The sequence below is a fragment of the Lissotriton vulgaris genome, unplaced genomic scaffold (genome assembly GCF_964263255.1).
Source record: "Lissotriton vulgaris unplaced genomic scaffold, aLisVul1.2 SCAFFOLD_863, whole genome shotgun sequence".
Classification (NCBI taxonomy): domain Eukaryota; kingdom Metazoa; phylum Chordata; class Amphibia; order Caudata; family Salamandridae; genus Lissotriton; species Lissotriton vulgaris.
The window spans coordinates 648624-661351 of record NW_028253842.1 but is presented as its reverse complement, the minus strand read 5'-3'; the positions used below and the strand labels follow the sequence as shown (position 1 = coordinate 661351).

At 46.4% G+C, this 12728-nt stretch overlaps 1 protein-coding gene across 1 annotated transcript in view; it reads right to left on the bottom strand.

Annotated features, from left to right (window-relative positions):
- Positions 1 to 8074: 8074 nt before the first annotated feature.
- The window catches only part of GOSR1 (golgi SNAP receptor complex member 1), a 591443-nt gene continuing 586789 nt past the window's right edge, over positions 8075 to 12728 (bottom strand). The window contains exon 9 of the mRNA XM_086951506.1: positions 8075 to 11930. Coding sequence (XP_086807632.1) covers positions 11806 to 11930 — 125 coding nt within the window. The 3' untranslated portion in view covers positions 8075 to 11805. The remainder of the gene's footprint in view (positions 11931 to 12728) is intronic.

The following is a 12728-nucleotide window of genomic DNA, read 5'->3' as shown; positions in this document are numbered from 1 at the left end:
AACAGGCTAGCCTACTTATTTGCTACTAATGATTCCATTTGAAGTCTCTGTACAAGGCTGAGAGAATTATGCAATGCTGCTCAGCTGAAATGGAGGGGGGGAGTATGAAGGTGGAAGGGAAAGTAGTTTTGTTGATATGTAGAAGTAATGGTAGACGCCTTCCGCATTTTATCACTCATCGGGCTGTGCGCATCAATACATATCAATTTCTAAAAAATAAAACAACAAGTACTGAGATTAAATACAGCTAGTAATGTCTGCTTGGGTCTAACTCCACAACAGGTAAGAATGAGTAAGTAATTTCAGCTAATAGTGCCAACTAAGTTCAGCCATGTTAAGGATGAAGGCAGCTGGCTGCTTTTCAGCTACGAATACTTATCCTTTCCTTGGGAGACGGTTCAATAGTCCGATCGGGTAGAAAAGGAGATTAACAATCCAAGGAGGACTGTGGTTCGGAGCTGGTACTGCTGGGATGGGAGTGTGCATCCAAACATGGTCATCAGCTCGATGCCTCTACTAGGACACTGATGGTTCGCTATAAAGACAAAAGGCTATTTCGAGGCGGCAGCCACTGGCTAGGTGGAGGAAAAGATTTCATAAAGGTAGCACCCAGTTGCATCTTAAAGCATATCTTTAACAACTGCCACAAGACACAGGTATAAGATACATAGTACTGAGTTGTGAGAACAATAGCAATCGTAGAGGGCAATACAGTTCTGTCAAAATCCATAATCATAATATGATGAAATGCCTCGTAACTCACCTCTTTTTCATCTTTCTGATCTCAAGGCAGTATAATACATAATACACATTATGCACTCCCTAAAGTTGAATGGTGACAAAACCGAGGTAATGCTACTAGTCAGACTACTAGTCAGGAATCCCGAGCTTTGGTGACCCAAACACTGGCCTTCTTTAGTTGGTACTCTTCCTGTTCCCACTCACAAGGAGAAGAACCTTAGTTTTTGGTTAGATTCAAATCTATCCATGAAGCCCCAAGTGTTCAAAGATTGCCTCCTCATGCTTTGCGACCATGAGTTAGCTTAAAAAGATCCTATGGGTACTTCCCTCCGTGGCCCAGAGAACCGTCATCCAGGTCATGATTATGTCTAGGCTGGATGTTGGAAATATCTTATATATGGGAACAAATAAGCCTGTGATCAGACACCTTCAGGTAGTTCAGAATACCTCCGCCATACTCTTGTTCCGAATCCCAAACACTCCGCCTAGTCCGGCCTTCTTCAGGACCTCCATTGTCTAACACTGGACAAGCGCACGGGGTTTAAGGCACTCTCCTATATGTATTAAATCAACTCTAGCTCAGGGCCTTGGTATCTGCAAAACCTTGTCACCCCCAACACCCATCCTGTACCCTGTGTTCAAGCGATCTTTCTCTTTTTACAGTTCCGAGAGTTAGTCGAGTCTGGATGGGCGGCCACTCCTTCTGGAATCACTACGACGCTGTACCTCCCTACTAGCCTTCCGCAGGGAGCTAAAAACCTAGTTATTTGAATCCTCCACTCCATGCCGATGAGCCATAATGAATATGCTACTTACCAGTATGCATCTGTTCTTGGCATGTAGGGCTGCTAACATTCATATCTTAGCATTAGATCGCCACCTAGTGTTGGGTCCGGATGATCGCACATTGTTGTCCTGGAAGAGTCTTCGAAGTATCCTGAGATGGGTGGCTCCTCCCCTGGACTACAGTGCGCATGGGCATCGGCTCCATCCCCAGATTGTTTTTCGCCATTGTGGCAGAGGATGGAGTGAAAAGTGTAAAGGATGTCCATGCTAATGATTGAATACAATAGTATATCTGCAGCTGCGACAGGCACCGGGGAGGAGGGTGGGCGACATGAATGTTAGCAGCCCTACATGCCAAGAACAGATGCATACTGGTAAGTAGCATATTCAGTTCGAGGCATGTGGGCTGCTAAATTCATATCTTAGCATAGAATACATAGCAGTCCCTCCATCAGCGGCGGTTGCCCGTGCCAGCTGCAGAAACCTGAAAAAGTGTCTTGAGAACAGCCTGCCCTACAGCCGCTTGCTGTTTGGAATGTACATCAACACAGTAGTGTTTTGTAAAGGTATGTGGTGTAATCCACGTGGCTGCTCTGCAAATGTCCTCTAGAGGAATGTTTCCTAGGAAAGCCATGGATGCCCCCAACTTGCGTGTGGAGTGTGCTTTTGGGGGTATTGTTAAAGTGCGCTTGGCTTTATGATAACAGATTTGAATGCACTTAACAATCCATCTGGCTATTCCAGCTTTGGAAATTGGGTTGCCTTTGTGTTGTGGTGAGAAGGCAACAAAGAGTTGTTTCGTCTTCCTAAAGTGTTGTGTCCTGTCTATGTAGTACATCAATGCCCTCCGTACGTCTAACGTATGGAGCATTCTTTCTGCCACCGTTTGTGGGTTCTGGAAGAATGCCGGCAAATCGATAGTTTGGTTGAGATGAAAATGTGACACCACCTTTGGAAGGAATTTGGGGTTAGTACGTAGCACTACCCTATTTGGATGAATCTGGATGAAAGGCTCTTGTATTGTGAGCGCTTGCAGCTCACTAACACGCCTTAGTGATGTAATAGCAATTAGGAAAGCAACTTTCCACGTTAGGAACTGCAGTTCACACGAGTGCATTGGCTCAAATGGTGGTCCCATCAGTCTGGTGAGGACCACATTGAGGTTCCACACCGGAGCTGGCGGTGTTCTTGGGGGAATGACTCGTTTCAGACCTTCAAGAAACGCTTTAATGGCAGGCACCCTGAAGACCGAGAGGTGCTGCCTATTTTGAAGGTAAGCTGCGATGGCGGATAGATGTATCCGAATAGAAGTGAACGCTAGCTTGCACTTATAAAGGTGTAACAGATAGCAAATGATGTTAGGGATAGATGCGTCTAGCGGGTTTATGTCATTGTCTGCACAGTAAATGACAAAACGTTTCCATTTTGCGGCATAGCATGCCCTGGTTGACGGCTTCCTCGCCTCCTTGATGATGTTCATGCATTCAGGAGGTAGGTTGAGGTATCCAAACTCTAAGACTTCAGGAGCCAGATCGCTAGGTTGAGCTGTTGCGGATCTGGATGCTGAATTTCTCCATGGTTCTGCGTCAGAAGTCTGGGCGTGAGGCGCAGTCTTTGATGCGGCACCACTGAGAGTTCGAGGAACGTGGTGTACCAGGCTTGGCGCGCCCACGTCGGAGCAACTAGGATGAGTGTCATCGAGTGTTGCCTTAGTTTTCTCGCCACCAGTGGTATCAGAGGTGTCGGGGGAAAAGCGTAAGCAAATTTGCCTGACCAGTTCATCCATATCGCATTGCCCTGCGATTGGGGGTGTGGGAACCTGGCGGCGAAGCTTTGGCATTTTGCGTTCTCCCTTGTGGCGAACAGGTCTATGTCTGGACGACCCCACCTTTGGAAGTACGGCTGGAGTACCGATGGATGTATCTCCCACTCGTGCATTTGATGACTGTATCTGCTGAGCAGATCCGCCATCTGATTGTCCTTCCCTGGGAGGTGTTCTGCCATGAGGAAGATGTTCCTCTGAATGGCCCACTTCCACATGCTCTGAGCCAGGTGAGACAGCTGTGGTGAGTGGGTGCCTCCCTGCTTTTGGATGTAGTACATCGCGGTCATGTTGTCCGTCCGGACTAACACCACCTTGTTGCACAGATGTACAATGAAGGACTTGAGTGCCAAGAAGATCGCCATCAGTTCTAGATAGTTGATGTGCATCTTCTGCTGCTGCGTCGTCCATAGTCCCTGCACCGTGTAAGTGAGCAGATGAGCTCCCCATCCCTGGAGAGATGCGTCCGTTGTCAGGATAACCTGTGGCACTGGCTCCTGGAACAGTCGGCCTTTGCAAAGGTTGTGTGGAGTCCACCAATGCAGAGAGTTGTATGCCCGACTGGTAACCAACACTAGGTCTGTTAATTGTCCCTGAGCCTGTGTCCACTGATTTGCTAAGCACTCCTGGAGCGGGCGCATATGCAACCGTGCGTGAGGGACTATGAAGATGCAGGAGGCCATCATGCCTATCAACTGCATGAACACTCTTGCTGGAAGTGAGTGTCCCGGTCTGAACTTCTGGATTAAAGACTGTATGCCGTCTATCCTGACCTGGTTTGGTTGCGCCTTGGCCGTCAGGGTATTGATTGTCGCACCCAGAAACTGCCGGACGTGTGCCGGCTGAAGGTGTGACTTTGGGTAATTCAACGAGAAACCCAGGTCGTGAAGGAGGTGAATGGTAGTCGACATGTCCGCGGCGCACTGCTGTTCCGACCTGGCTTGAACGAGCCAGTCGTCGAGGTAGGGGTAGACATGGATGTTCTGCCTCCTGAGGTGCGCTGCTACTGTCGCCAGACACTTGGTAAACACCCTTGGGGCAGTTGTGACTCCGAAGGGTAGGACTTTGAACTGATAATGCGTGCCCTGGATAGTGAACCTGAGGTACCTTCTGTGGGACGGATGTAGCGGAATGTGGAAATAAGCATCCTTGAGATCTAAGGTTGCTAAGAAGTCTCCTTTGTTTAACATAGGAAGGATCTGTTGCAGTGTAAGCATGTGGAAATGCTCTGACAGTATGTACAGATTGAGGGGACGGAGATCCAGAATTGGTCTGAGAGATCCGTCCTTCTTTGGAATGAGGAAGTACAGGGAATAAACCCCTGTTCCTTCCTCCCCCTCTGGCACGAGCTCGATTGCCCCTTTTTGCAGCATCACCAACACTTCCTGCTGCAATAAGTGCAAGTGCTCTGCGGACATAGGTCTTTGCCTTGGTGGAATGTTGGGGGGAGTGGACTTTAACTCTAGACAATAACCGTACTGGATAAGCTGTCGCACCCACCTGTCTGTGGTGATGTTGATCCAGACGGGCAGGAACTGCTGTATTCTCCCCCCGACAGGTGTTAAATGGTCGGGGGGCAGTGACAGAGAGTCACTGGTTGCTTGGGGCAGAGGAGCGTGAATTGTTGCCTCCTTTGCCACGTCCTTTGTTGCTGTTTCCCCTGTAGCCCCTCTTGTTTTGTTTGGGGTACGAGGACTGTGCTCCACCTCTAGGGAACTGTGACTGTTGACCCAACTGTCCTCTGGTGACTCCACGGGCACCTGAGCGACGAAAATTATTGCCACGAAACTGCTGTGATTGTAGGGCTCCCATAGATTTAGCAGTTTCAGTGTCTTTTTTAATTTTTTCCAGGGTGGTGTCAACATCTGGACCAAACAGTTTATCCGGATTGACTGGTTGATTAAGTATGGTTGATTGAATGTCAGGTTTGAACCCCGATATGCGGAGCCAAGCCTGTCTTCTGAGCATGACACTGGTGTTAATGGCCCTAGCGGCTGTGTCCGCGGCATCAAGTGCACACTTTATGGCCGCGTTGGAGATCAGTTGTCCTTCTTGTATAATCATTTTGGTGCCCTCTTGAAACTGCGGAGGCAGGTGTTCCACAATCTGCTCTAGTGTGTCGTAATGTGATCTATCATAACGTGCCAGTAGTGCCTGTGTATTTGCAATACGCCAGAAATTGGCAGCCTGTGCAGCCACTCTTTTGCCTCCTGCCTCTAGCACTTTGGACTCCTTATCCGGGGGAGGAGCTTCACCCGTTGTTTGGGAGTTGGCCCTCTTGCGTGCGTTTGCTACCACCAGGGAGTCAAGCGGCAACTGTCCTCGAATGTATGCAGGGTCTGCAGGCGCTGGTCTGTACTTTTTTTCAATACGTGGGTTGACCACCCTCGCCCTGATAGGCTCTTTAAAGATGTCCGCAGCATGCTTGAGGACCCCTTTGAGCATAGGCAGGGTCTTTACAGTTCTTTCCGAAACTGAAAAGGTGTCGAATAGAAAGTCTTCCTCAACTGGGTCAGCATGCATGTCCACATCATGATTAGCAGCTGCCCTCTCAATGAGTGCATGAAAACCTGCAGAATCCTCTGTAGGGGATGCACGTGTACTGAAAGTCTGTGGGTCTTGTCCCACATCTTGGGTGCCTTGGTCCCCAGTGACAGAATAAGAATCTGGCTGTGCATCAGGTTCATTTACTGGGAACGTGTATTGTTCATCTTCACCATAGCCCTCACTTTCAGAGTGGTCTGGAGACGGTGTTGGGCTCCTTCCCAGAGGAGGCTGGATAGGTTCCATGAGGCCTGAGGCGTCCTGTGGAAACTTTTTCTTCTTTAGGGGGATGACATAGGATTCCACCGGCTGCGAAGTGATCTTCCTTTTGTAAAGGGTTAACTTCCCCGTGTCCGCGTCTATGAAACACTCCGAATCCCCTTCTGGGTCGAGCACCTGACCCGAAGATGCCGTAGAAGATTCCGACTTCTTTGGCGTCGATTTCGATGAGAAGGCCTTCGGCGCCACTTTTGGCGGTAGAAGGAAGAGGAGTTTACTTGCTGGCTTGACCGGGACGTCTGCCGCCTTCTGCGTCGATGGCGTTGGCGTCGACGAAGAAAGAGCCTTCTCCCTAATTCTTTGTAGTGAAGCAGCCACGAGAGATGCGTCGGTGACCGATGTCTTTGGCACCGACGAGGCGGCCTTGCCTTCGGATGCGACGCTCCGTTGGTCTTTTGGAGGGATGGACGGCGCCGACCCCGAGTCCTTGGAGCGATGCGCAGATGTCCCCGTTGGAGCCGGGGCTGTGTCGGTTGCCTTGGCTGGCTTTGCCTGCGCCGGCGCGCTTGTCTTGTGCGTGCCACCCTTCTTAGAGGATTTCTCCTCCGGCGCCGATTTTGACCCTGAGGAATCGCCGTGTTTCTTCGGCTTCTGCGGACCGGAGGTCGACGGAGTCGATGAGGCCGCCGGTTTATTTGTTTTTGCCGTTGCGACCGCCATCTTAGGGACGAGTGAGTCCTTGACTTTCGGTTTCGGTTCGGCCATTTTAGGTGCAGTCGAGACCGTTGCTTTCAGTTTCGGTTTCGAAACCCTCGGCGCAGCAAGTATGTCCGTGGCCGGGCCAGCAGGCGGGGCCGTGGCTTGCGCTACAGGGTCTTGGGTAAGGCCGACAGGCGATCCCGCGACCCTCTCCTGATGTCCTTCAACTTCGGGGCATAGCTCGTCCCCTGAGCTATCTTCCGCGGCCCCATAAACCATATCGTCGTCCCCTACCTCGTCGACGTATTCAAGGCCTTGACCCACGACTCCGTCGTCGTCATATTCCGGATCAGCCTCGACCTCCGTCTCAGGTGGGGAGATTTGAAGATGATGGCTCCGGTCCTCCTCTTCTTGGTCGTCGAAGATGTTTTCTGGATCCGGGGCCGCCTGTTTGGCCACAAGGCGCACCGCGCGCCGAATCGTGAGAGTTTTCTTCGACCTGAAACTCGCACAGGCCCTGCAACTTCCTTCGTCATGGTCTGGCGAAAGACATTTATTACAGACCGGGTGCACGTCTATATGTGGGTATTTGGACCCACAGAGCGGACAGAGCTTAAACGGGCTCCGCTCCATGTTGGGAACTTAGTGTCGAGTCGCGATGAGAAGGCCTCGATGTCCGAAGAGTAGTAAAAACTCCGCTGATTCCGGCTCCGAGAGACGGAAGAACTCGAGACCGTACGCAAACAATACCGACGTAAAGAACCCAAAGCCTTTTGGCCGTTAAATTAGATGTTTATTCGGTTCCGACGGAGAGACGTCGAGACCGCATCCGAACCCAATGGCGGAAAAAAACAATCTGGGGATGGAGCCGATGCCCATGCGCACTGTAGTCCAGGCGAGGAGCCACCCATCTCAGGATACTTCGAAGACTCTTCCAGGACAACAATGTGCGATCATCCGGACCCAACACTAGGTGGCGATCTAATACTAAGATATGAATTTAGCAGCCCACATGCCTCGAACTCTAGCTAATTTCAGTATCACTCCTGAAGCTGTTTAGTCTTCCACCTTGGTACAGGGTAGCTATGTGCTTATATAAGAATCCAATAATAATAATGGACTTGATCTACTAACTATTGGGACTAGACTCCACCCCCTGGCTGACGGTGTGACAATGAGGTAGAGAAACTCGAGCCTTTCCAGCACAGAAAACATTATCAAGAACAATTCAGGAAGCAGAAAATAAAATCAGAAATCTGTACGCTGATTTAGATCTCTAATTTATTATTAAATTACATTACAAAAGCTTTTCTTATACACATGGAAAATAGACATTAGGTGAAACAGCAGGAATACTTACAGAGGCAATAAAATAAAGCAAAGTCCCAATAAACCAATTTAGAAGTAAACAATTAAAAAGTGCAGTGTAAGGGGGTTATAAAGTAGTTACAACGATCTTAAAATGTTATGTGAGATTTACCTTTAGACATGGGATCGAATTGAACCATTTCACTCGTCCTCTAAGATCCAAGCACACTCCTACATCAGTAACATGGCTGGAACTCTGTCCACAAACTCCAAAGCAAGAGACGCAGACACAAAAGAGTTAGTGTGACCCATTGGCGACCACTTCAAAATGGGGGCATTTTTTCCTTCAAAAAGTCGAACTTTCAGGCACATAGAAGTCACTCTTACTGATCAACCTAATCCTCCCAATTTCATGTGCACAGCTGTTGAGGAATTCAGCCCTTCAAAAACGTAGAAAAGGTCCTACCAGTTTTGCCTCTGGAATCAAGAGCTCATTGGATAGCTTAGTTACTGGCATGATATTTTACCAGAACAGGGCCTAATAATTCAGACAACTGCTTCTACAAACCAATCTATCGGTGTGTGGACTTTCTTCTTACGTTTCGTTAACACAGACTCACAGGTGTAAGTGCATGAAATTAAATGTCCTTTTTCCCGTACTGAAGGACAGAAAATTAGACTCTTATTAACACTGATTTGCAGAACGCTAACTTGGGAAACTTAGAAATGTAAGAAAAAATGCACATTTTAGGGAGACAATGACACAAATTATTTATCACTTCGATCCAAACTGTCTTGTCTCTTAAAACAACATTGTTGGAGCGATTACAGCAAATATGTATCCCCTCCAACAGAAGTAAGCAAATCAGTTTCCCTTTCCATTTGAGAAACAACTGAGCCTTTACTTATAGATGATTCACAGTGAGTGACAGTAATGAAAAGCACAAGCCACAAAGGCAACACGTAGGAGAATAAGTGTCAAACACAGGCACAAGAAACTAGTTTAACACCGAAAAGGCAAGGGCTTGATGAGGTGCCAGCAATTGTCATGCTTTGATATCATCGAACCTTACTTCAAGACATGTAGCAGAGCTCACCACGAACGTCTCTCGCCAATGTACCAACACTTGGGGTGCAATGATCCTTAGAGTTCATTATCTAAGTTTAGGCCACATAATCATCAAAATAGGGACATTAAAACAGGATCCCGCGGTGATCATACTTTCGGTATAAGCACATATTTCAAGAACAATATCTTTAAAAGAGTGAACTTTTTGGGGGTTTGGAGCATGGTCACATCTTGTTCATAGCACAGAGATGTCTTGAACTCATCCAGGAAATAAATAAATAAATGGTGATGCAAAGCTAATGTTGGTGCGGTCTACTGCAACTTGAACATCTCATTCCCCACACGCTAGTTTTCAAAAGGCTATCAACAGAATCTGTCTGCATTTGCAGATTACAGCATGTGCTTAACTGACCAGGATGCTAGCGGCAACCTGCAGTGCACTGACGCCGGTAATTCTGCAAGTGATTCACATCTTCAAGAGGTGGCCCACACACTTCACCAATTTATGGTCCCTGGTATCTGCAACGGTAGGAGGATACCAATGCATATTTATGCCACATGTTTAATTATTTAGGAAAAAAAGAAATTGTGCTGTTGTGTACACAACCTCTTAAACCAGCTCCAGCAGTATTTCACGTATTCAGAATATGTATCTTTTGACCCTTTATGACAATTACAAAACGTGGAGACAGGTGAAGGGTGACAAAAGATTTTTCTCATTGGAAATAACTATAGGAAAGTGCCTTGAAGTGATCTTTTGAACCCTGCTGACACACAATACACTATATTAAGCAGCCACTCCCTGAGACCAACCAAGCAAAGGAAGTAAACCTCAACGAGAAATCTCCTTCCAATGAGCCTTATCATTAAAGTGCTATCTATGTCCTACCAAGTGGCGCTCTTAATATTCTTTATGGTAAACAAAATATTTTGATTGCCAACGAGTTAAGCAGTAAGGTAAGGGGAACTGAAGTCTACTGAAGCTTCATGTGTTACTGTCTTGCCTTCAGAACAGCTTTGTTAAATAGAAGGTTGGAGGGTTTCCAGTTAACCAACAAACGTTGCCAGAGGGGAAAAAATATAGAAATCTTATTTTTACAACATTAACAGATATGCCTTCCAACCAAGAAAGGATCTAACCCAGAACAAAGACCGTACAGTTACATAATGTACAGCACTGAAAGTTTTCTTAAGGTGATACATGTATAAAGAGTATTCAATTTTCATTATGAACTGGACCTCGTAAGTCAACAGATCTGGGCAATGATTAAATAAGCACTGCTACCACCTAGAACAATTAGATTTATTTCAGCAGGCCTCATTTATTTTACATATAAAGAATTGGTTGCCAGCCACCCAATGAAGACAGTGTTGCTCCTCTTGGCCCTCCCCCCTCTCTTTTGATTTTTCAAATACTTAATTTAGCCCTGCCCACAAAGCTGTGTAGTAACATGTGACTCCGCTTTTTACAACTATACCAAATCTAAATTTTTCCATCAGTCTTTGTTACTAAATGTGAATGCTGCAGAAAAAACAAGTTCCAGAATGTATATCGATTGCCTTCCACTAGTGTGAGTGCAGAAACGCAGTCATGTGCCCGAAATTAAAGGAAGACAGAGTCAGTTCTGAAACAGACTGCCAGCGTCGAGTTACCAGAAATCTGTGCATTTGCACAGCGTAGAACCCTCAGAGTTGAGAGGTCTTTGAAGTGTGTGGTTAGACACAGGTCTTTGATCTATACAAACAGACACTGATCCTGCTTCCTATAAACTGAAGAACAGGTTTCTGCTTTTACGTAAATAGGTTTAAAACCATGGTGCTTACTGTACATATGCAGCTTTTCTTTTTCAGAGGGCAATAAAACACATACCCTGATCATTTCCCCCCATTCTGTGTACCTGAAATGCAGTAAGAAATTTGTAAAGTCCATACTGCTGGGACTGTGGATAACATTTGTATTCTAATCAAGATAGCACAAATATCCCAGTTATCTTACAGCAGTAGGAGGAATACACGCGAGTGAGATCTGTGCCACATATTACATATCTACAAGAATTGAATGGCCATGGCCATACCTCTTCCTCTCAGCCTGGTTTCAAATTCTCCTACAAACTAAAAAATGAATTGCTTCAATAAGTTTTACATTCTTTAAACCATTCTGCCATGCTGGGAAGAGGGATGTGAAAGGCAGATGCTGTGTCCACAGTTCTCCTTGTGACATCGCAAGCCAAAAACTACTTGTCAGATTTGATGAGCAGCAGTATTTGCCTATAAATGGGATTCATATATTTGGGTAAAATCAGCCGTTGAGAAGGTGAAGGAGTAAATTTACAATTCTTTAAAATCCATAACTTAAAATAAATTGAAACAAAAATGTGGGTGTTCCACGTACACTGGATGAATCCCATTTACAGAGTAATGCTTTGGAGCCCCGCTCTATCAATTGGCCTGAATGTTTTATATCAAGGCTCACAAAGATGTAAACAGAATCCTGGAAGATGCTGGGTTTGGCTTCCAGTCTTCATATGTAGGTGTCTCGACTGCCGACAAACTTCTTTATCCTTCCCGCTCCCAGCTGTGCCGGGGAGGGGGCAGAGTTCATGGGGGTTGTTCTCCATCAATGGAAGGCGTAGAGCAAGAGAAGAATGGTGCAAATGCCGACCACAGCCCCCAGGATGAGGGAATCCCGTCGCTTCCGCAGATTGATCCTCTGAATCAAGTTGTTCACAGCGGGAAAACGATCTGAGAGAAACTTTGTTAAGATGATAACAAACTGAAGAATTATAATTGTCAGGATTGCCAGATAAGTGTTCGAATTTTGCACTACACACATTATTACTCACACCAGGAGTCCGCACTGCTCCGCATTCATGCTGCCTGCCACCTTTCAGGAAAAACTGAAACCTTCTAAGATAAAAGACAGGATGTCATGCTGGGGCATCTCACCTGCTTCGCATCACTTCTCCAGGCGGTAGCTAAGGTGGGCACCAAAATAATTCTCCTTCACTAACCCTGTTGACCAACAATTAGCAAGAAATTGTTTGGCTTCCCCCTCTCAAACTTATTAAGCTTTCCTCAATAACACACTGTTTCAATGATAAAAGGATGAATCACCAAGAAATATTTTTTTTCTTTAATCTCAGGGTTGGGTGTTTAAGGAAGATTTGTAAAATTTAATATTTGTTAATATTCCAAATTTGACATAATGAAAAGACCATGTTATAGAGGGTTAAGGGGTTCTCCCAACCAGTGGGTTCTGGGGAAAATATGTGGCGAAGAGTTCATTTGGGGCCGGTAACATTGACCAAAACGTGAGTACGCTTTAAAGATTTTCAAGGATTCCTTCAAATTAATCTTTTAGAGAAGCGTACCAATTAGTGCATTTTAAAGCACACATGACCAATATCTCTGAAAGCATAAAAGGATTCATATACAATTGAGTAAAGGGATTTACACCAGGCTTACGGCCTCAAGGAGCCAAAGCCTCTGTAGCGGTAAGCCACTTTGGCCAGTGCTGGAGTCTTGTTCTTGAATGCCACA